Below are 26,050 nucleotides of genomic sequence, written 5' to 3'. Positions count from 1 at the left end.
TTTGAGAGCTACCTTTGTGCAACATTGAATTCATGGCTAAATAAAGAAATTGAAACTAAAATAGCCTAGAGATTCAGAGTACTGTAATTCTCCGAATATAGCCCCCCCCTTATTCCCTAATTTTGAGGCTTGAGTTTCGGGAAGAAATTCAAGAAATGGGTTTGAATATAGTCTCACCTTTACTTTTACCTCAGGCTTTTTTGGAAAAAAATGGGGGACTATATTCACACAAATACGGTAAATACTCCTCACGCAACATTAATTATGGCCTTCAATTTGAAATTAATGATGCCAAAACAGGACATAAAACCCATCAAATCACATTCACATTTTCCACAACAGCATTCAATTGAAAACTGTAATACATTTCTCACACTCTCTACGCAGAATGTAAAATATAAAGTACTTGTTCATTCCTCAGCGCTATCGATGTACACTAGATTCCATTTAATGGGTCCACCGGTTACTTGGGGCAGCCACTTTAATGAGGCAGATCTTGAAGAACAGAACCCAATAGAGGAATATCTTAGAGTATTCTCCGCTTAATTGGGACAGCATGCCACTTTATTGGGCCATGAGTCGGCAACATAGAGTCTATACTCGCGACTAAATTAATTTTTTTGTTTTCAGAATACTATTTTTTTTTTTCCTCCTTTGATTTACTCTTATTTTTCACAAATTCTCCTATTCTTGCCCTATTTTGAAAGCTCCTGTTGTTATAATATCCACAAGAGGATAGGACTTTTCTCTAATAGGACTTATTAAAAGACATTCATTCAGCGTCGCCCGAGGCTGTGAAAAATATTTTTAACTAAATTGTTATAATTCTTAAAAATGATAATAAATAACTTTACTTGCTGATTTATTAATAAAAAAACTTATTTTGCATTATAAACATTCTTTAGTCTTCTTTCCATCATTTCAACGTTTGTTTATGCCCATATACAGGATAGTTCCCCTAATTGGGGCAAAGTGCACAAGTCCCGATATGTCCCAATTAACCGGAATCTTCTGTATATTAAAGAGGATGTCTGTTTGTCTGTCCACCATGCGTTTCCACACAGATGCGTGGATTGCGGCCAAAGTTAGCACACCGGTGCATCTCATGCTCCCAAAACCCATAGAGCTACTTTCCATAGCGTTCCATGGGTCCTTTGCATTGTTTTTTCATTACGGAACCCTGCAAGTGGTCTCAGTGCCACCTAGCAACCATCCCTGACCCTCTGCTCACTCTCCCACATCTATTTTTTTGAAGAAATATTTTGTAAATTTGCTATTTTTCGATATTTTATATTTTTTCTTTTAAGAAAGGAAAATACTTGTGTTTTTATACTCCAATGGGGGTCTGGATCCCCCCCCCCCCTCTCCCCTCTGGCTACGCCACTATGCCACGAATAACCTTACTGTACTTTTAACCATGCATTCCGACAAATTGTGGGTTCATCTTAAGTTCGTTCACATTTTCCCAATGATCGGTCCATGAATATGACCATTAATTCCAAGTCCTTATTTTCCCCTTCTCTGGGTACTATCCTTCCAAGCAATGTCGGGTGGCTAGCTAGTAAGCTAATATTAATGCTCTGACAGAAGTGAATGCATAAAAAAGTTTCCACGAAAAATTAATGTCTGGAAAATTTGTATGGCATTAACACATTTCGCTTTGAAAAAAAATCAAACAATAAAATTTGGAGAAATTGAAACTGGCAAAACAAGAAAAAATTATCATTATATACAGAATGTTATAAATGCTCCAACATAAATAAAGACAATATCATAGAGTAAGTAGATACTCTATGATAATATACACTACCAACTTGCAAAATTCCATACTCAGATTTCAATCTGAAGTGGAAAAACAATGAAATCCAATTAAACAAATTACCTTTTTGATGGTGACAGTCCTGAGTCCTTTAAAGTTGGCAAACCTTTCTTCCGGAGTCTGTAAAAGTTAAGATGACAAGGAAAAACATGATAAGGTTAAAAATTATATTTTAGAACTATTTTTCTAAAACTATTTTGGCAGAATGAATATTTAACAAAGCATCTTGGACTCAATGACTGCCATTAAACTTTATTCAGGATAATTCATAAAGTTACACCTCAAAATGATAATTTTATTTGTTTTGTAATTTTACAAAAGCTTGGGATGCAGATAGAAATGGCTGAAAGAGGATTGGATGGAGAATTATGGAAAGATTGGGATTCTTACGACATATAAAGTCATGAACCCATACATATTATTATCAAGCTTTATCTATAGATAAGTTGTGGAGAATGATTTTGTTGCCATAAAATTCTTGGTATTTAGCCAAATTTAATTTTACAAAAATTAATATTTGACTGAAATGAAATTCTGCTATTACGAACTAATATATTTTTTCACATGCAAATAACAGCAATATAAGACTGAGAGATTTTAAGTGCTCCCATCTTTCCCATTAGCAATGAAAGACACTTAGTTACTTCCCAAATTTATTTAAAAATTAGTACCAGTTTCGGCTTTTACGCCATTGTCAAGTAAATAAATACATACTTTACCATCGAGTATTTATGTACGTACTTGATAATGATGTAAAAGCTGAAACCGTCAGTAATTTTAAAAATTGTGGAAGTAACGAAGTGTCTTTCACTGCTAATATAGCTCTTCCACCATGTTCAGTCACTTTCAAAAGTACTAGGACAAAGATTGTGGCGTCTCTTCTGCACTTCTGCCAGGTTTTCTATCTGCCCTATACCACCAGCTGACCCTCTTTTCTGAATCTCTTGCCTTTTAAATGTAGCAATTCTTAAAAAGGATATGAACAAACTTCCTCTATTCTTAACTTTTATGTGGCCCATTAGAGCTTTAAAAAAAGGTACATGATGATGAAGCTGCTGCAGCAAATTCATAATTTGAAATCTATGAAGAAGTAAAAGATAAGTGAATGAGTAAAACAAAACTTGCGAGCACAGTTTCTGCTCAAGGACCCAAACTAGCAACAACCTCCATCACAGTTGCACATTTACTCCACCAGGCTTTATGATGCCACAACTGCTTGATGTGGCAGCTTTATAATAAATACAACAGAAACCAACAGTAAAAACTGGGGCAAGTACACAGTAAATGCATACGAAATAATTAAATCCAACATAAATAGAAACAGAATGATCAATTTTCAAGTAACATATCCCTCTGAGTGCATATATCTTCACCTGCAAACGAAAGGTTTGGTGAGTAACCAAGGTAAACAAAAAGAGTAAGGGAAACTAATATTTCTCGAGAAGCAGAAGTGGTGCCACAAACTTTTTCCTAAAACTTTTGAAAGTGACTGTACAAGCTTCAAGTTTAGATTTAACTCATCTTTCCTACCTCATCATCAAGTGAAACAGGGAACTGAGTGATCGGCTTCACAGCAAGCTCCTGCACAGCTTCGTTTCGCCTGTAAACAGGAGAGAATAAATAGAATTAGATCTCAAAGCATAGCAAATACACAAAAAAAAATAAAATGTATACCAATGATCATTGGCGCAGCTAGGGGGCGGGGGTTTTGGGGATAACTCCCCCCCCCCCCCAGAGCTCAGAGAAATGTTTAATTTAAATCTATTTTAGTTAATTGCATTAATATTACTTGTTAAATAGAGTGAGGATTAATAAAATATCCCTCAGAAGGCCACTAAACTCAACATTTTTAACCATTTATCTTAATTTTTTTCTGGCAGCGGGTCCCCGCACCTCCCGCTTACCCTGGTGGGTATGCCATACCCCCACGCCCCCAAGTATTAGTTGCACCTGAAACCCCCCCCTAGCCTTAATTCCTAGCTGTGCCCCTGCCGATGATCAATATAGAATCAGGTCAAGACACTTGTTTAATAAAATCAATCCATTCCAAAGGATCCACAGTATAGTAAATTCAAACATGAGTTAAATTGGAATCATTCATGAAAGAGGTATCAGTGTAAATAGCATCAGTGCCAATTCATTCAATGCATGGAACGGATAAAATGCATAAGAAATACCGTAGATTAAGTAATATATGTGAAGTACATACACATATTCAAAATCAGAAAATTTTGATACTTAAAAGAGTGCTTTAAAATCAGCTATGATTGTACGTCGAACATACTGTAAGTTGAAGCCATCAAAAAGCATGGGGCCAGTGTATTTTCATTTTTACATTCATTTTGATATTCCTATGTTCACTTATTCCCTTACTATTTGATATGAAAAGTACTTATAGGTCTTTCTAAACGATGTTTTTCTTCTAGCTCGATGAATTGAACTCACTGAAGGCTTAAAGAGTCTAATACCTCACAGCAAGTCACCATCATTCCAAAATTCCAAAGCCCATTATTTCAACTGCATCAAATCTTTTGTTTTGTCGAGAGAAGAGGACCATTCAGCGCTTTGATAATTGTATTGATCAAACTATAACCAGAAATATGTTACGACTACCCAAGAGATACCCTTGAATATAGGTTTATGCTTTGACCACCAGGTCAGGCAATTCAAGCATTTTCGTGGCTGGCTACATCATTGCCTTCACACTGAAGTAGTCATGAAGGAAAGGGTAGAGTTAGTAATCAAACTCAAGCTAGCTGTCAGCCCTTAAATGCTATTTAGAGAAACATAACCCCTAGACTCTGCCCCTTAGCTAGAGGCAATATGATCAAGAGTCAAATAAGTAGATACATTAAACTGCAAAATTCCTATTGAGGACGAAAGTACTATAGTCAGATTAGTTTTAAGGTGAAAATAACAGCCTCCATGCCCGTCATAAGAACACAAGGTCATTATAAGATCCTTTTCTCAGCCTATAAGTTCTTGGCCCTAGTTTCTAATTGTGTTCCTGATGTACACAAATGACAACACTTCTAACCTGTAAGTGAATAAAAAATCCATTGCACTGCAGGAACAAGTGACTTTGTACGCAGTCACGCGCACGGGTGCAAAGTTTAATACACCAAAGGATGAAGTTCGCCATGAAAAAATATTTGACTTAGCAGGGATTATTGGGAGATCCGGGTTCGAATCCCGTCTTTGTAAGTCAAACATTTTTTCATGGCGAACTTCATCCTTTGGTGTATTTAAAAAATTCATTACTGACACAATGATTCACGGCAACACCTGATATCACTTGACAGTTGCGGCTTCATATCTTTTGGGCTGATACACATCTGCTCAGCAGCAGTTCGATTGGAGGTTATTAACAGCCGTCTGAGGGGTTCCTTGCTTTTGAGTTCTATTACTTAATGACCAATTAGCTACGAGAAACGTGAATCTCGCATTAATTGCATTTGGGGAAAAAATCTTCTGACCCATGAATTCGTATTTCTTATGGCAACAAATGTAAATTTCACCATCAAACACACGGTAGGCCTTAACATATGTAATGAGGTGAAAAAAACTAATCATGTAATACCTAGTGAACTAATTGTTAAACATGGAATATGGAATGAAACACAATAAGTTAGTAGGCGCAAAAACATTTTGAACTTAATCTATCTTCAGAAGGATTTTGGTCAAATGGGGTTGGGGTGCAAAAATTTGGTATGAACTCCCCATCATGAGCGTACCCAGCGAGGGGCAGGAGGGGGAACAGCTGCCCCCCCCCCCTAGAAGCAAAAATCGCAAAAGTCTTTAAGCAAAATCAGTACTGAATTGAAATGAAAGGATTCAACAAATTTTCTTTAAACCCACGAAAAATTATATATATTAGTATAAGATATGTAACTAAATTAAAACTATTTTTTCAAGGAAATAATCGCATTAATCCCATGGCTTGCCCCCCCCCCCCTTAGTCATGATCCTGGGTACGCCCTTGGTTGACTCCGATCCATTAAGAAAAACATGCCAAAATCAATGCCAAGTTCTCTTGATTTTCTTTCTAAAATTATTTCTACCGCGGAAATTCGCATCCAATTCGCAATCCTATAACACCCCATTTGAACTAAACATGCAACTAGTTGCGTGATTTACAGCAAATATGCCTTCTTTTACCAATTGAGAATCTACGAGACTCTACTAACAGAGTTCTTTGCGTTCTGCCGCGTCCAATTACTTCAATTTTCTTTCGGGCATGTTATCTTTTGGAAATGAGGCTCGCTCACCACGTGTTACATGGGCACGGGCGTATCGTACAACTGGGCGCGAGGCTTACCAGTTTAATCATTAACAAACGACTGTCCTCGATTCGACAACAAATGACAACACGGGAAGGCGGATGGATGGTAGGGCGGAACTCGGCGAGTGGTCACGCGCGCTTTCCCGAAACAAAAAAGCAACGATAACAACGTGTCGGTCAGCCGTGTAGGCCGCCGCACACGGAATATCACGATCGATCGACTCGAGGCTTGGGTCAATGGATTCACCCATTCCAGCATGACCGATCCCCGCATCGGCCTGAAACAAATTCGATCCGCCACCGCGGTACCCCCCACCCCCCCCCTCCTCCGAATACACCCCGCGATAAGAAAAACGACTGTCGGCGGCCGCGGCCCGTTCGGACGCAGAGGTCTCCGGTCGAGAGGAAGGAACATCGTGTGCATATCACTGCACCTCGTCCACCCTCAAACTGGCAGACTTCCCATTCGTACGCTCAGATAAATGGAATATTGTAGACACACAGAAACACATAAAGTGCTTGATAATTCTCACCATTTTCATTAAGTGAGAAAAGCAGAAAATTATTTTTTACCCATTTCTTACCAATTTAGAACGTAATTTTCGCTGAATTTTGTACCCTTTTGAAGCAAAGACAAACAGCCATTTAATCATTAATGTAGAATTAACAATGTGGAATCGCACTAGCCTGAAATGGGTTTTGAATAATTAACAAAGTGAAAAACTTCAGCTCATGGGCGTACCCAGTGAGGGGCATGGGGGGGAGGTCGCTGCCCCACCCCCAAGAAGCAAAAATCGCAAAAGTCTTTTTATCAAAATCAATACTGAATTGAAACGAAAGTATTCAACAACTTTTATTTAAACCCACGAAAAATAATATACATTAATATAAGATATGTAACTAAAATAAAACTATTTGTTCGAGGAAATAATCTCATAAATCCCATGACTTGCCCCCCTCCCTCCCTAGTTATGATCCTGGGTACGCCCTTGCTTCAACTGCCACCTTAACATGAACTTCCCTTTTGCCTAAAACCTTGCCGTGGTGGAAAGGTTCGCCCGAACCAATGACCCAAAGAGCAGCACTGGCGGGGTAATCAATTATGTACTTAGGTTTCTCCATTATGTACTCTCAGTGGGGACACACCGTGCTATGGAGCAGTGGCGCAGCGAGGGGGGGGTTTGGGGGATAAACCCCCCCCCCAGAACTCAGAGAAATGTTTAATTTTAATCCGTTTTACTTATGTCGATCAGTATTGCTTACAGAATAGCGTTAGGATTTATTAAATATCCCCCAGAAAGCCTTAAAACTAGCCATTTTGAACCATTTTTCTGGAGGAGGGCCCCCGCAACTCCTGCTTACCCTGGTGGGTATGCAATACCCCCACTCCCGCAAGTAGGTATCAGTTGCGCCTAAAACCCCCCCTAGCCTTAATTCCTAGCTGCGCCCCTGCTATAGAGGTCGAAGGTTAGGAGCCATAAGAAAAGGTACGCGAAGGCGTCACGAAAAAAAAGCAGTTGGAATTGAACTGGGGAACCGTGCCTGCTATTCTTTCTTAAAAATACGGGGAGGAGAATCTAATGAGCCCCGAAAACTCATCGAATGGGACCTAGACCTAAGGGCGGGTGTCGTTGAAGGCAGGCACATTTATTTCAGCCATAAGATTGAATCACACGAGCATTTTTTTCAGTCCCTCAGAATGATAGCTCCAGTGATAAGTTTTCAGGGACGAAAAGTGCGATCGCTCGACCAATCATTTTTTTAATCACACGGTCATTCCCACAGTCCCTTTTTCCATCGCTTATTCCGTCACTTTCCATATTTCCAACTGTCATTCGATTAAACACCCAAACGTGGCGTTACAGTCGCTGCTATAGTGGCCTAGTGGTAAGGGGGCTCCATAGAGGAGGCCCGATTCCAACCCGTAGAAGCCTGATTTCTGTTGCCACTACTGTCTCATTTTAATCGGCTTTCTAAAATGTCCGCGGCGCGGTGATAAGTGCAATGCGATCCGCTTTATTTTTCAGTATTTTACAGTATATAACGTTTGTAATTGCGAGGAATAGCACTGAAGAGTTATGAGTGTGATAAATCATATCATCATGTGAATACATTTTGGTTGACACATCTAATTATACCCTTTTCCCCGTGAAACCCCTCGGATTAATTTGTCCGTCAGCGACGCAAGTGGCGACTTTTGTAAACCCATTTAACTGCGCGGTGGGTGGCAACACATTTAAAGACCGACTTGAGAATCCTCTTCTGTAATATTCGTGGCTAGCGGCTCCGTCGTGGCTAGTGGCTTTCGGATTGGCCTAAAAACGGTGCCAGCGGTGTTTTCAGCGACTGAGAAAGGGACGTAATTGGGGAAGGGATTGTATTTCCACCCCTTGAGCCATCGCGGAAAATGATTGCGTGAAACGGTCATATTTCGCCATCATATGGGCGAAGCGCCGCAAAAAATCGTGTGATTCAGGCATTACTCTAATGAATTTCACCCGTACCCTTTTTATACGATTCTTAGCTAAATTATTAGCCTAGGTATATAGAGATTCTTAGCTATTTTTGTCGGATTTTCACCAAATTTAGGATTTTTCCTTGTTGAAACAATCTTAGATATGGACGAAAGCGCCGTGACAACAATGGAACTAATTTTATAAATGGCACTCATCTTAACGTGGGAATGGTACATAGTTTATATGGAATGGTGCATCGTTTGCATCGGCGTCCATAATAGATGACAAAAGACGATCAAATCAACAAATAGCTAAGTGATATTCCCTTATTTCGTACAATAATTCGTCCTTCTAAATTACGTAAAATTCGAGTGAATGTAGAGCGAAAGTTTTAAGAGGGTGGGTCGCTTATTCCGTGTCTTTCCGTATTTGCAAAGTAGAAACTGGTGAAACAACCGCTGTTAGCGGCAGTGCGTTCCGATTGACAGAAGGACGGTGCCAGCGTTGGTTTCAGCGACGGAAAAAGGGACATGCCGAGTGATGGAAAAAGGGATGGGATTTCCATCCCTGGAGCCATCGCGGAAATGATCGCACGAAATGGTCATTTTTTTCCGCCACCATTGGAGAGACCGCTGGAGCTATAACTCGAAAAGGACGGTAAAAATGATTGTGTGATTGTGGTCAAACAATAAGACAAGAGGTGCCATTCATAAACAGCAAGAGGTGTCCCAGTGTGGAAATCACGTAACTTTGTCACTTACACCCCATTAAGGAGTCCTTCAAACACCCGGATTCAACTTTCCATCTGACTTCGACTGAAAAAATGAATAGTCCAATTCCATTCACACCATCACCAAAAACAAAAAAGACGTAAACGAAACGAAATAGGAAAGTTGAATCTTATTCATCAGTAAACGATATCATCAAAAATCCCATTACAAAGGAAGTCGCAAGTATAGGTCAGAGCCACCTCTTCACACACACCTAGGCAAACTCCTGGATTCCACAAACCGAGACTGCACGAATATCACTATGGTCATTTATACCCCCACCGGTCACTTATACCCCAACGGCTTCAAGTGTCGATCTGACCTCAAGCGGAGCGATAACGAGTCCTCTAGAATCACACCGCTACCTCCAACCCTAAGACGGGTAAACATAGCCAAAGTGGACAATTGCAAGTTATTCATCAGTAGGTAGATGCTGAAACAGTGCCAACACATCGACTTCACCATCCTGAAATGTGATGAATGTTACCGTTTCTACGTGCCATTACTTGTCCATGAATCTAGAAATAAAAAGCAACAGCCGATTTGGTACAAAGGAGGTCAAAAGTTAATTCACCCCTTCACAAACTCCTACAGCGGCCCTTGTGTGTAAATCACCGAAGGATGTCTCTTGTAAACCCACCAACGGCTTCTAGTTTCGATCTGACCTCTAGCGGAGCAACGGCAAATCACAACGCCAACAATGCACGCGTAAGCACACACAGACACACGTCAAACAAACTTCACAATGGGGGACTACCGCCAAAAGCGAAAACACACTTTGGAGGGCCAGGAGAAACAAATGAAGGACGCACCGCGTGTGGTCGCCGCTGCGTCCTCTTGGGCGGCCAGCGCTCTGCTCGTCCATTTGCTCGCGCCAACAGTCACGAAACGAGTGCGCGCCGCCTTCGCCGCCGGCTCGATATCTCCTTCCTCGGGGCGTTAAGAAAACGGACACGAACAGACCTAACCTCCCCCGCACCCAAACCACCGCACTACTCCCCCCACCACTAGGTCATTATAAGTCAGAGGGCCTTCGGAGCGCCCTCCACGGAGGACAGAACACGGACAGCCACAAGGAAACACACGCCCACTAAGTGTAAACACGGCCAGTTTCTTTTTCGGGTTGAATGGGCCCGTTCAACAATTCCATAAGCTTATTACGTACCGTACGACGCGTTTCGACCGTTGACGGTCGCACTCAATTACCCAGTAATATTGTCATTTTCTGGAGCTGTATTTATTCTGTTTGGGTAAGTGGGGGTGGGAGGTAGAAGGGGAAAGTATCCCACTTCCACTCATCCAAATAGAATAAATACAGCTCCAGCAACTGGCAACATCGCAGTGCACTAAATAATGACCAAAAGGTCGAAACGAGCCGTAAGTTACGCACAAAAGTTGTGGAAAATTGCCATCTCTTTCTCATCAACGTCATCAAAGGATCGATAAACGTAAAAATAAAGGGCACTTTAATTTGAAATATTTCATAATTAAGTGATTAACATTTTATTACCTAAATAAAGGGTAGGCATTTTTATCGGTTCACTGTATTCCAGGTTCCAAGGCAAATAGTATTCATCATTTCGCTTTAATAACATGCCATTATTTACAGAATAATATTGATAAATTTTACATTAGGTTACCACGTTCCTAAAACCTAATCCTTAGATTTTAAATTCACGAAATTCCCGCGAGAAGGTTCTTCTGGATCCCCACTACGTAGACATGTGTACTAGTCCCCAAGACAGTGTGGCAAAAGAAATGTTCGGGGGTGGTTACTTAAAGAAGGATTGCATTTCAAGGGGTCTAACTCGGAGGGGTACTCCTGACGTTGTCATCAAAAAAGAATTCGAAAGGGTGTTTGAATCTTTTTAACTCCTCGGTCTTTGCGGCAATGAAAATTACCATGAAGCATATCGTACGTGTGCCCATGAAGAATGATTACATAATCATTAACATAATGCCTTGAAAAAGAGCCATTTTTTCCCGTGACCATGAATGAGTGTTTTTTTTTTACTAAAAGGAACGTCGGACTCACGATTTTGTTTTCATCAGGATCTTTGCTCATATATTAATGATTACTTTAAACTGAAGTCTGTATGAATGAGTCAGTATTCGCATGGCCTTTCCCTGCGGATGCTGACAACGAAAAATGGTACAAGCGAGATTTTTTTGTAAACTTTATTTTTTTTGCAGCTGAATTACTTCATACTGTGAATATTTAATGATAATCGTGGGATTATTATGGACCACTTAGCTTTAGAAAAAAAATCATGGCTTTTCATCCCACAGGAATGGAGTTATGGATGAAAATAAAAATCACCATGCGTTGCACGTTGCGGCAATTAGGCAATGCGTAGGGGTCGCGCCCAAATTTCAATTGCTCATATTTCATTAACAATTGCAAATTGGAGGCTAAAATTGTACATAATCTCTAGTTATACCAGGATGTATGACCATGGCAAGTTTCATGAAAATCCGAGTCGGTGGGTGGCATTTGGTCAAAATATTGGTTGATTTGATATGGAATGACCCTATGAGCAAATCCGTGAGGGGTTGAACTCGTGGCCAGAGCACCCGGTAGACGTCGCTGTGCGCAGAAAAGGAGGCGCCGGCCTTGTGGACCTAGGCGCCACCACGCCCTCCCCTATTTCGAGGAGCCAGCGACCAATCAAGCAGGGACAGAGAGAGGTTTTTGCGAATTCCTTTTTTAAAAACTACGCCCTAATTATTTCCACTCCATTAAAAAATCCTCCAGAGCCCCCTAAATTTCAACCCTCTGACATGCTGGACTTCCTACGGATGAAATGCTTCTCCAAATTAATCGTATCTGGCGCAATACCGGTGGAATACATTTACGTTGCTGCGAGTAGCACTTTAATATTCTCAATGAATTCGCTGCAGGTCACGGACCAGGTTTCGACATAAAATGTCTCCCTCAAAGGGGCAATTAAAAATAAAGACAATATACAATAATTAAAAAAAGAACCGCCACGAATTCAATGGTTTAAAAAAATATCATTCCGTCTTCTAATCCAATTCTTCCCCTATATATTCCATGCGACCCCTATTTAAGACGAAAACTCGACACAACTAACCCTTTCGCAGCTAATTTGATGACGTCAAGAGCTCCTGCCGTCTCGCAAACAGGTCTCGCGAGATCTGTTTGGTTGTTTAACACTCGTGTGAGCGATTCATTATTCCAAATGAAATATTCTCTCTGAATGAGTCAGAGTATAGAATCTATAATGACGTCAGTAACTCATGAAAGGTTTTCCGCAAATGTTTCGTTTTTTTAATATTTTTATGTATTAATGAGACAATGGCAGAATGAGGAAGAATTTTTTGCGTCGTAACTTACCTTTCCAATGTTTATATACACAATTCTTTCCATGGATTACGATTATTGATTCTACGCATGCGACCTCTTTCCACCCCCGAATACTATAACAGTGCGGCTACTCAATATTATGAAGTTAAAATTCACCGACTCTTCAACACCTCCTAGACTACTACACAATATTTTTTTCAGCAATGAAACAATTTCACGGAATATTTACGCCTTAAAAATTGACTAAAGGACCATCAATTACTTTTAAAACCATTCCCCGAAATGAATTCTATCACAATTGCACAAAAAAATAATTTTAACAGATAAAGGGACGCATCACTCCCGCATGACCGTTCACATTTTGTCTTTAATTCTAACAATTTATACAGTCCAAAACGTAAGTTATTACCATGAAATTTTCAGTTTATGGAGATAACCCTTTATAAGAATAACGTGCATCTCGAGTATAAAAATTTTATTCGACGTTCTTAAGATGACCGCCTAGATTTCAAATAAGTAATACTTTAGAAAATCAAATGAAGTATCATCTAGATGATATAACGTTGAATATACTTAAAAAGCACTCAAAGGAATGGATTTTATGACTAGCTCATGACCCCAAGGAGTAAACCCAATTTCATTCTGAGTGAGACTCGTGACTGGATCATGACGTAAGCTCAATGGTAGCGTGACCACGCATCGTGTCATGTATCCATAGATGCAGCAACCGCCAGCTGTAATGGTTGAAATTTGTACCACATGCACATGAGTATAAGGAAATAAAAGCATTCGACTAACACGGCAAGCATTAATTTTCCAGATTTCCATTTCACATCTATCTTGATATGTAAAAACTCTTCTCGGGATACCGCGCGGGTAAGATAATATGAGAGCGCCGACGTTCCGGGTACCGACTCGCTACCCATTCTCACGGCTACTGACAGAAATTTTGAAGTGACCGTTGAAGCTCAGCATTAGGAGGGGCCGGATTGGTCGAGTCCCGATTGTTGTCGCGGAGGACCGTGGACCAGCGTAGACTTAGCTCTGGCAAGCATAACTCTTTTAAGGGTTCTATTCCAAGAGCTGCTGATCGAATATCCGGGGTCTCCGTTTACATTTTTATTCTCAAGTCTTATTTCAATAGCCACTTTAGTTAAACGATCCCAAAATTGATTGTTGTTTGATCCAAATTATCTATCTTGATAATTTTCTGCCATTAATTCTACGCCTTCTGCATGCAATATCGTGTTACAAAGTGCAGATATACAGCAAAAAAGGTGATTACATTTTGTGTGTTTCCCATCTTCCCACAGAGATGATCCACCGGGTCACTGTATTAAGTAATCCAATCGGAAAAAATGACATACAACTGAAATATTGAGGTTAAAATGCCAAAATAAATAAAAAAAATAGAATTTCTGCTCTTCAAAAAATATTGTCTCCTTCACAGAAAAAAAATTATGGCTTTTTTCAATTTTTTATCGAATTTTCGTAACTTTGGCAGAAAAACTTATTGGCAGGAGATATTAACCGATTAGGAAAAAAGTATCACACCAGCAATATTGATGCAGTTTAGAAACTTTTGCCGGATATCAATCACAATTCGCTCCAAGAAATGCGAGACATAAAGTGAAAACTTAGGGCCGTATCCAAGGACGTTGAGCAAGTCTTGATCCAGACTCACCCTCGACTCGGTTCTCACGTTGACATTACGAGATATCAAGTCGCAAGTGGGCATGTGTAGTTAATATCTAATTAAATTTGTAAATACTAACCGTCCGCATGAAATTTTAGCATTTTATAACTCATGAATGAATGCCATAATAAGCTAACTTTTCGTTTTCCTATAACCTAATAGAAGTTTTATTTGCAAGGTAGCATGTTCGTATAATAGGGTAGTTTCCTTCATCAAAGAAAACGAAAGGCATTGATTGCGATTCGTTACCCACCATTAGTGTATTCATAATATACAGATTATTTGGTTTCAGAAATACCGATTTAGACGAATGGCAATTGGTCAATTTTATCCTCATTTGAAAAATGCCAGATTGGCGCCCATGCGATTCCACTCCTCGTGACGTCACAGGGACCTAGTTTCTATACAAGTAGATAGGAGTTTTACATTGTCTGAGATTACCAATGCATGCATGAGGCACAGAGCTCAGGGAAACATGCCTTAATAATCACACATTAAAAATACCTAAGTTCGGAAAGTTGTCTTCGTTTGATAAGGTATTAATAATCCTTATTTAAGCCATGCGCTACCTGCTAGCAGGGTACTCTGCTACCTGCTAGCATCCTGCGTCGTATCAGCGCTCAAAGCCTCGCCCCAAGGTGACCTCACACGCCGACAGCGGGAACCAGAACGACATCACACGGAGATTTCCCAGCATTCATACTTAGCCGTCGCGTTTTGGCGCGCTTGAAAATTTTCACTTTTCATTTAATCGCGAAAAATATATATCGTCATTTAAAAATCTAAAAGCGTGAAATGCGTACTCCAGGATTAATAATCTTTCGATTTAGGCAATAAAAAAATAATAAGAAACCACCCTATTAACACACTCTTAGTTTCAGGTCTGACCGCGTGTCGTTGTCCTGAGTGCTGTGGCCTATGTCCGTTGTAAGGGCGAGTTTCTGATTAAGGATAGGATGAGTGCCGCGTGCCTGGTGTGGATTCATCTCGCGTCACACACCCTCGTGGTTGCTCCCACGGCACCTACCTCAAAGATGTAGTTGTAAGTCACAAAACAAATGAGAGTTGCCATGATCCAAGATCTCCATCGCCTCATGTTTTTAAAATGAGATATCTTTCGTAAAAATACTTTAACGAGTGATATTGCACTCCAGCAATACGAGATTCTGATGAGCAGGAGACCATGAATGAAAACAGCTTTTAGATTAATGCATATTCTGTAAATTTTTCCACATTTAATCTATCCAAAATGAGTTGGGTTTAAGTTAGGTTTTAAAATTCGAACTCTTAACTCATAATGAAAAATGTTTTGATGATGGTATCATCAATAAGGTGCGCTTTAGCAACGCATTGGCGTCGACCGCTATTTATCGACAATCTACCGTGATCAATCGATGTGAGATAAGTACCACCGAACTCAAAATATAGAAATTTCTCACGGAAATAAAGAACAAAAAACAGAAAGAGTCAGTCCATCGGACCCATCACGTGATCTCGGGGATTTCGCCAATTAAATCGTGGTCCTGTGTGCAAAAATCGCACTTGAATGCATTTGTATATTCTGAGCCACAGAGCCTTCACCGCAGACCTCCGGTTAACCAAATAGCGAGCTCAGCCTCGTCCCCTTCTATACCCTCCGCCGAACTTATCCAGGATTCTGGACCATCGTATTGAGTGCTGCCACTCGGGCTGCAATGATTTCCTCAGGGAGTGCTTTCCCACCTTCCCACGACATCCCCAGCTGAAGCCGCTTCACATCGCAAAGAAGAGAAGGCGAAGGGTGAACTTGATTCAGAGTCGGTGCGAAAACGTGGACCCTCCCGGAGGAAACAAGATTGAGGCGTTAAAGGTGGACGGGGAGGAAGCAAATGCGATGGACGGAGAGGAAAAAGAAAATGGTATAGTTCTCCATTAAAACTTTCGCGGGTGGTCTGAATGATGATTAAAAACTTTTCTGGCCTTTTTGGCATCGCTAAAAGAGAATCAGATAGATTAAGCGTCTTGTTATTAGTCGGTTGTATGTCAAACTGTTGAATGAAGTCTGCGTTTTATTTTGATGCATGTAATATTTCTGAAACGTCGCGTTTACATTGCTTTCTGAGGGGCAGGAATTGTTTCTTCTCCTTTAAAAATCGTCAGAGGGAGCTTTCGCGGTCCCATTGTTATTCACACATGTTTTTTTGGTTGAAAGCTTAAAATGGGCTTTTCCAAGTTTAAAACCAATTTTTTCATCCTCGATTTTGATAGGATTTGTAAAATAATTAGATCCGTATTTTCCCCATCTTCAATCCGCAGCCTACTTCTCGAGAAATTAGACGGCCTATGCCCTTCGAAGATAAGTTGATGACGTCACGAACAGCTGCCGAGAGGATTACTGCCTCTCAGCCACTTCTCACGTTGTTAACTGTAGTTTACCTCTTTCGAGTGATTTCTTTCCTTCCCTCAATAAGCGCCTCTTTCTGACCTAGTTAATGAAGCGGAACAAGTTAATGACGTGAGGGAAAGATAAGTTACGAAGAAAAAAATCTCTATTCAGGAAGTCGCACATAATTTTAAAATAAAAGTAAAGGAAAAAGTTTCCTTAGTGAAGAGTTCTCAGGATCGCCACCGGGTCAGGAACAGCATAAATGCCGACGTTTCGGCCCGAGAACTCTTCACTGAGAAAAAGTTTCCGCTCACTTAGATCATCAAAGTGGGAAGAAACTTTCTCGGTTGAAATGAAAAGTCACTGAGCTTCCGTTGAACGATTTTTCTCGGCACCAAAATGCACAACAATAGTTTGTTGTTTGGTTATTGTACGCGTGTCACGACGCGTATTTGTCAAGTGACACAATTCCACGTAAACACTGAGACGCTCGAGGAATGGTGGGACGAAGGAAATGACGTCACCCGCCCTCTACTAATCCTGCCTCTAAGATTGGCCCAGTGAAAGCATTTGTTTCCAGTCGACGAAGTTGAAATCGTTAATGAAACTTGCATGGAATCGTTAAAAACTAGAGACATTGATCAATTTGAAAAAATAATCACAATGGGCTAAACCACATTACATTAATATCGATTGAGATAAATTTTTAAAACTTAAAAAGTCCCACATGTTTATGTTTCTCGAACGGTCGCCTACCTCTCGATCCGTTCGCGACGAAAAATCTACTTCCCTTTTGCAGATAAGTTGATGACGTAACTGACTCCTGTCCACCGGGTCCCCGCGTCTCAGCTACTCCTCTGCATTGCGAATAGGTCCCTAGTGGTCCACTTTTGTTTACTCTCTAGCGAGCGATTTCTTCCCTCAACAATGATAATGAGCCGAAACTCTAATAACATCATCAACTCCACAAGGACGCCATTTCCGTTTTCTTTTTAACTAATGCGATTATATATTGGAATAGCACCGTCCCAAGAGAACATATCGATGGTCGCGTGTTTCACTCAGAAGGGGTAACAGGTGTAGGGGGATATCGCGGCTCGAGGTCGCCTGGCAACCCTCAGCTCACTACACAGGTCTAGGGAGGAGCAGACGGCGAAAGATTCACCCACGGGCGTACACAGAAAAAAAAAAGTTTTCTCAAATTTAGAGGCACGCATTTTAATGTCGACATATATTAGTGGCGATTCCCGATTTTAAAGGATGCCTTAGCATGAATGCGTCAAAACTATTACCATTTACCGACCGCAGCTAGAAAACTATAAAAAGTATTCCTAATTTTTTAATAAAATATTTTCATGGAAAATAATCATAAATCTTTTAAAATTTATAGAAATTTTACAGAAAATATTCATAATTCTTGAACGCGATAGAAAGTATTCTTAATTTTAGAAAATATACACATACCGACCACGAAGGCATACTTAATTTAAGAATACAGGGAACTAATCGAAATCACGAACACTAAGGATGAAATTCGCCATGGAAAAAAAGTTATTTAGCATTCGCATATTCCTATTTCCGGTTAGGAAGGTTGCCAGTTGCATCACCAAGCCATCTTCTAAGGCAAACCAAGAGGCTGGGTTTTACCGAACAAGGTGCGGCTTTATATATGTATAACTTCACACCGGAGCGCGCGAATGCGTATAAATTTTCTCGTTTCATTCACTGCTTATTTATTCACAGTCGAATACGCGCCTCCATATTTTTCGAACGCAATCACCTCCGACTACGAAAAAAATTTGTATACAAGAGCAGTTTCCAGAAGAGTCAGAGAGTTTCTTAATCGAGGCGGAACTAATTTTGAAATAATAGCCAAGGATGACTTCTTGGGAATGGTTTTTTTAAAACGTAAACAGACGCGATCAGCCAAGCGATCGGCGCGATCTCCGAGATTCAAACTGATGCCGTCGGAGGGCGCGGTGCACACCAGCAGCACAAGTTATTCGATTGCGATCGAGGAGGCGCTGGGAGCAGTTTCCCTCCCTATCTTGGACAAAGCGGCGACTTCTGCAGACCTTCCAAGCGTGACAATCTGTCGGAGTGAATGTAAACAAGAGCGATTTTCGGATTCTGCGCATGCGACGGGGATTGCAATGGCAGAAATGCTTAATAACGTGATGGACCGAATGATTGACAGACTACGGGGATAGTGAATTATACTCGCAGAATTATATTCGCAATGAAAAGAAAATCACATGGCTTAGCCGGGATTTGAACCCGGATCTCATGATTGCCGGTCAGATTTGCTACCAGTTAAACCACCAAGTCACTATTTAGGCACCATGCGCATGACTGCGTACAAAGGCACTTATTAAATGCAAGGCTTTGGCGAAAATTATAGTTTTTTACCTTTCTTTACGCTTGAAATTTTTCTTTATATCAAATTTAACACTCGAGAAGAATGGGAGAAATCAGCGTTTAAATAAAATCTGTTTGTAAGTTGTTATTTGATACCTACTCTATATTCGCTTAATTTTAATGTTTTATCCCACATTTTTCTATTTCTCGCATTTACGCCAAAGTTAGGGGTTCCTTTGTTGATTTCAAAATTTGGTGACGGCGCAACAGCTTTTAGAGCTTTTATTGACATTTACTATGAGGGTTTAGAACCGGTCACGAGCGAGAAATTGAAGGAGACACTAAAAATTTCAGTGATTGTATTCGACGAAAACTTGCCCCCCGGCAGCAACACCGTCTCTCGTCACTCACTTTCCGCAGGGCACCCTGCCCAAAAAATTAAAGACAATTCAGCCTCCACCATCTAGGCAAGAGTACCCGTGGCGCCGATTGTTCGGCAGAAGGCCGAGTGCCGCGTCTAAGAGATGACTACTCGTGCCACCTCAGTCGGGGCGGAAGTAAGCAAGGCATCAGGTGAACAAGTTGAATATGTAGTTGAGGGGGGGCGCATTTCGAGCCCACTTGTAAGCCTACAACGGCGAAGATTGGACCATGCACTTGCCTCTCAACGCGATGATCACTGTCGGCGATGGAAAAGAGCAGCTCAAAATCAACGTAGAGAGTGGCAGCTCACAGGCGACGGAGGAAATTAGGATTTCAGTGCCGGCGCCAAAAGATCAATTCACAGTCGACGCAGGGAAGAGCAGTTCAGAGTCGAAGCAGGAAAAAAACTGGTCATAGTCGGTGTAGGAAAACACAGTTCTAATTCGGCGCAAGAAGAGGACGGTTCACTGTCGAACCAAGACACGAACAGTTCGCAGTGGTCGCAGGAAAATGCTATTCATATTCGGGGCAAGGAAAGAAAAGTTCACAATCGGCGCAAGAAAAGAACAGTTCAGTGTCTAACCATGAAACGAACAGTTCGCAGTCGCCGCAAGAAAACGAAGTCCACATTCGGCGCAGGAAAGCACAATTCACATTCGGCGCAAGGAAAGAAAAGTTCACAATCGGGGCACGAAAAGAACAATTCACTGTCGGCGCAAAAAGCGAACAGTTCGCAGTCGACAACACGGTTCACAACGGGCACGGAAAAGAGCAGCTCTCGAGCGGAGAACAGGAACGCGGGAGGGACAGACGAGGAGCGACGTTGATGCGTGGTCGCCGCTCTGGCGCGATCTCTTTCGCCGAGACACCACGCGCTGTTGCTGCCGCGATTGTGTGGGGAGGCGGAAGAGGGGTGGGAAGGGGTTGCAGGGGGGGGGAGGAAGTGGGAAGGAGTGGCTGCACCTCTTTCTCCCAGAAAGCGCGGCGAGTGAGAGATAGCGAGGGAGGGAGAGAGAGCGGAGAGTGAAATACGGCGAGGAGCGTTCGGCACGATGATACGACGCCCCCCCTCCGGAAGGGGAGAGAATGGGGGCGTCCCTCCCCCCCCCAACCAAATACACGGCTGCCAACATGACCGCACTCCTCTTGTCACTCGGCTCATTTCGAGGTGTCTAGTCCCGCAAGGGCAATCGCCTCACTCGCTCCGATGGCAATGAAATCCCACCGATCGGGAACCGGTTTCGCTCGTTGGCTCACCGCGCGAGAGACCGCGGGTTCATATACCCCGGTCGGTGAATATTTCTTGAAGAGATCGTTCGACTAGAAGCTGGGGGCAACTATCGTGGGGGCACCTAAACACACCACGAGAGCATTTATGAGGCTTAGGAATGGACTGCGCGTTTTAAAATAAATTCGTAGCAACCATTGGCAAGCATTGATTTAACACAGATTTCAATGATGACGTCCTCCCACATTAACGAGAAAAATGTTTTCCAAGGTAAAGTCTAGAAGACGAAAATGTTTCTCAGCGAGCCGAGGACTACAAGCTGAGAAACTTCCGTGATAGCAGGTAAATACAGTATGAAGTTCGCCGCAAAACCATTTGATGGAGATTCAGAATGACAGCTGATTTCAAAAGTAGATTTAATACAGTCTTCAATTATGAAATGCATCAAAGTGGGGGATTACCATAACAATCACAATGAAAAAATTTAATTTACGAATAATATCACTGTTTCCACGAATAAGTAAGTAACGCAGTTAATTTTGCAATAATTGTGCAGATTAAACTATCAAAATTACTCATAAAAATTATCCTGCCAGCCAATCAGGCTGGCCAAATATACCGGCATGATCATGTTACACCGCTCAAAGTAGTTTTCTTCCACTTTGATCTGCCTTAGCTGCGAGAAGATAACCACAAAGCAACCAATTGGGTGGTTTCCTTTTCTTTTTTTATTGCCTAAATCGAAAGATTATTACTCCTGGAGTACGCATTTCACGCTTTTAGATTTTTAAATGACGATATCTATTTTTCGCGATTAAATGAAAAGTGAAAAATTTCAAGCGCGCGAAAACGCGACGCGTAAGTAGGAATGATGGGAAAAAGTCCGTGCGACGCATTTCTGGTTCCCCCTCCCGCCTTGTGAGGTGACCTTGATCGAGGCTCTGAGCGCTGATAGGACGCAGGATGCTAGCGGGTAGCTGAGTACCTTGCTGGCTGGTAGCTCTTGGCTTAAAAAAGGTTTATTAATACCTTATCAAACGAAGAAAACTTTCCGACCTTAGCCAGTTTTAATAGGTGATTATTAAGACATGTTTCCCTGAGCTCTGTGCCTCATGCATGCATTGGTAACCTCAGACGATGTATAACTCCTATCCTCTCGTGTAGAAACTAGGTCCCTGTGGCGTCACGTGGAGTGGAATCGCATGGGCGCCAATCTGGCCTTTTTCAAATGAGGATAAAATTTGACCCTTGCCATTCGTCTAAACCGGTATTTCTAAAACCAAATATTTTGTGTATTATGAATACACTAATGGTGGGTAACGAATCGAAATCAATGCCTTTCGTTTTCTTTGATGAAGGAAACTACCCTATTCAAGAATGCTGTTTTGTAAGGCACCTCTACTATTAAAATTCAGCTTCAATATCTCCTGTTGATCAGAAATGAGCAAAGTTATCACCGAAATGTTAATTTTTGAGAGTCTACTAGTCTCCAAACTAAGACCCGCAAAATGGTAAGAAGTATTAAGCATGCATCTGTCGACGTAACTGATCCAAGGTTGTCACTCCACGCGCAATTAAATGGATTTACCCTAGTCCACGCTCTGGCAAGTCCGGCAGAGGGATCTGAATTCCACAGACAAATATCAACTGAAAAAAAATGAAATATGAAATTACGGAGTTCTACAAAGCAAAAAAATTCTAAAAAATGGCGCAAATCCGTTGGTTTATATAAAAAATATAGATTAAAAAAACTAAAAAAATCTTTCTCTAGGACTTATTTTTGTAGATTTCTATATAAATATCAATAGAAAAGGTGTAAAATTTCCTCCTATACGTCTTATATCTTTATCATAAGTAGTGAAGCCCGTTCAATTTTCAGCAAGAGTAAAATCCATTATTTCCCACTCCCTACAGTACATTTGTACACCGCAATCATTTACTGTCATATTGTTTGACTTTCTTTTAAGGGAATCGGGTCTTGGAATAACGTCTAATTCCAAGGTGGGCGATCTTTCCCAAGAATAATTTCCAATCACCCTATCATGATCTTTGCTAAGTATATAAATATGGTTGAGTCAGTTCGATTCTTCAGTTCTCGGTTCCATCCGTTCCTATAACCCTTATCGGAACTGAAGCTAAAAATAATTGATGCATGGATAATTGCGCAAAACACTGTTTTAAATCATTTGTTGAACAAATAATACGTTAAATAGAGGAGTTTACGGAACCGCTGAGTCATTCTCTCATTTGAGAGATAATCTGATTTAAAATTGTACTTAGTTTTAATATCATCAATACGAAAATATTTGAAAGCTTTTGAAACTAAAGAAATTGATGAGTTCGACTCAATTAGGCGAAGTGTGGTGGGACAACACGATAAAAAAACTACAAAAAATTGGTACCACCCGCACTTTATTTGCGAAAATTTGTTATTCACAACGCTATTCGATGTACAGCGTCATCATCGGTGCGATTAAATAATTATTAATTAACGTGTTGTGAATTTTCGCGATTAAAAAATGAAGTACGAAAAGTTTTATATAATTCATTAAACAAAACAACCGAACTTGATTAGCAACCGAAAGCGAGGACGCGGACCGCAAACCGATGACCCGAACCGAACTGGTGGCGGACGGGAGATTTAAAAAAAAATGGCACCGACCCACAAATCAATGAAATCCCATCCAAATATTATTCCGAAATCCCGTGTTTTCCCAACATACCGATTCTCTAAACATCTTATTTAGTTCTGCGGCTCAACCTCACTAAGAATATTTTTTGGAACCTTCAGTTCAAAGACACCAGTAAAAAATCGCTTTCGTAAATATTAATTAATTATGAATCAGACGTGGCTTCACAGCAGAGTTGGGAAAGTTGTCAAAAAAATAAAATTATTAAAGTTAAAGTCAACCTCGGTGAAAAAAGATTAGTTAAAGTTCAAAGTTCCTTAAAATCTAACTGACTGAAGTTAAAGTAAAAAATGTACATTTTAAGTTTGAAGTTAATTTTTCGGTTAGTTAAAAAAAAACACTTAGCAACCTTAAAATTATTTTTTCGCAATTATGATTAGGTAAATAAAAACTTCATTTTCAAGAATAATGCATTTATCTTTTACTCACAAAGCCATCTTACTTCAATAATATTATGTATTGGAAATTCGTACACTCCTGCCCCGCCGAAGTAAACATTAAAGTCCTTATTGTGCTGATGAAGGAACATCAGTATTATACTTGATAACGATATTTCCTACATATCTTGAGTGTTCTCCAGCCGTGCTTCGATCATGACACTATCTTATTGCTTCCGTATCTGCGATTGAAAGTGCCTCCCGGCTGATAGGAGTCGCCTGCTGCTTACATTTTGAAAAAAATACATCTAATCCACTCAGCCGCACTTTTTCTGGATGCATTCGTCTGGGCTCATTACTAGCACCCTTGGATAACTACCCAGCTATATGGAGTTCTATTATACGATACTTTCACCTCTGTCAGTTTGACAAGCTAAGTGTCCAAATTCGGATAGATTGACATTCATTAAAATTTGACGAATGAAATTAGCTGGAGTTCGTTCTGAATCCGTTAATATAAAATTTTAAAGAATAAGATTTAAACTTTAAATTTTACAAAAGTAACTATAAAAAAATAGTTATCCACATTTTTAGCGATAAATTTCAATCGGTAATCCCATCTATGTTCCACAGGCACTTTCTGAATGTTTAATCAATAACACCCTATTCAAAAGCATAAATCACCATTCTTCCTTTATTTCGAAAACCGTATCCTTACCATTATGAACGAGTCCAAAGCGAAGAAGAATAAATTACAAGTACAACTAAGGTCTCGATTAAGATTGGAATTTAATCTAAAGATCGATAGCTATATATAACTATCCAACGGTGGTTGAGTTTTTACAACAGCAAAAATTCTTTACAAAGACCTTCCTCTAACGTAATTTCAAGAGGCATAACCTAAATGCAGAACAGAAATATTCAAGTCAAAAATTAACTCTCGTATTTCGTGTGAACTGCAAAGTATTAGACTCCAAGCCTCCCCAAGAATTATTCATGGATAGGATTCATTAACGTAGACTCCAAAGTCAGCACCTCTCTCGCCGAAAAATTGAACTATAGAGATATACATTAATGAATTAAAAAATGCTCACATTTAGACCTCCCATATACCGTTTCAATCTGCATTCACTCCCAAATAATTAATTATATACCTAGACCATGGCAGAGAGAAATGAATTCCCAATCATATTTCGTATATTTTCCTCAATTAAAATGATATCTTCATCATATTTGTAAAAAGTATTTCTGAATGTTTAATAAATGTATCACTAGGATTGCGTTCGCACTCTGAATCAAATTCGTTCCACGTAACTTAGAGCATTATAAATGAATATGCATTTCATTCTCCTCGTTGAGGAAGTCATGGACAACATTTTGAAAGATCCATGGGTATTTTAATTGTCGTCGATAGAACCAAAATATGTGAACCATGACGTGAGTAAGAGCGATTTATTGCCGCTCTACTCCAATGCATTCCACCCCATTCTTCCAAGGATTTTTAGGGTTAACATGCAAGACCTATGTGGTTTCACATTGCGGGTGGGTTTCCGGTGCCATCTGTGATGTCGCAACCTTTTTTTCTCCTTAAACTATAACAATCATTTATAATCTTTAGAGCTTTATTTTCTCTCCTGCATCCAGAATGGCTCTCTTACTAACAATCAATCGTTTACTCCCCCATCACCATAGCGCCCTCAACTCCAAAACAGCAATATAAACATAAACACGCATACAAATAAAAATACAATTCAAACATCAATGCATAATCCAAAGACCATGGTATAATCAATCACGCAGAAAATCATGGACGCGACGTTACACATCCAGACTCTCTAAGCTGAGAGATGAAAAAATGGACTCTTGCCAGTCCGCCTTTCGACAAGGAAAGAATTGAAGGGCGTTCGATTTCACGAGGGCGCGACAAGTGACTCCGTATCCGAGCGGTCGAGAATATGTAATCGATACTCTTAACAATCGAGGGATTCGTGAGCAGTGACCGCTTGAAGGACGAAAAAGGGCAGCGAAAAAAGGTTACGATTAAAAATTCTGATCGTAAGACAGTGGGTCAATAAGGTATCCCTAAAATAGGATATCGAAATATGAACAATTCATCACAGATTAATTCAATATTCTTGCCCAAGTACTGCAAGTAGCGACAGGTCATGCGAAGTGATGCTAAGTTACTAAAACCACGGGCGATATTCGCCGTCAATAAATCATTTGGCTTAGCCGGGATTCGAACTTGAATCTCCCAA

At 40.5% G+C, this 26,050-nt stretch overlaps 1 protein-coding gene across 5 annotated transcripts in view; it reads right to left on the bottom strand.

Annotated features, from left to right (window-relative positions):
- The window catches only part of LOC124158011 (inaD-like protein), a 211,335-nt gene that overhangs the window by 41,266 nt on the left and 144,019 nt on the right, over positions 1–26,050 (bottom strand). For all 5 annotated transcript variants that reach the window (XM_046533155.1, XM_046533158.1, XM_046533157.1 and 2 more), the window contains 2 exons: positions 3,350–3,419; positions 1,883–1,939 (listed from right to left, as the gene is read on the bottom strand). In XM_046533155.1, the coding sequence (XP_046389111.1) occupies positions 1,883–1,939; positions 3,350–3,419 (127 nt within the window). The remainder of the gene's footprint in view (positions 1–1,882; positions 1,940–3,349; positions 3,420–26,050) is intronic.

This window comes from Ischnura elegans, chromosome 4 (genome assembly GCF_921293095.1).
Source record: "Ischnura elegans chromosome 4, ioIscEleg1.1, whole genome shotgun sequence".
Lineage (NCBI taxonomy): Eukaryota > Metazoa > Arthropoda > Insecta > Odonata > Coenagrionidae > Ischnura > Ischnura elegans.
This window is presented reverse-complemented; position numbering and strand designations above follow the sequence as displayed.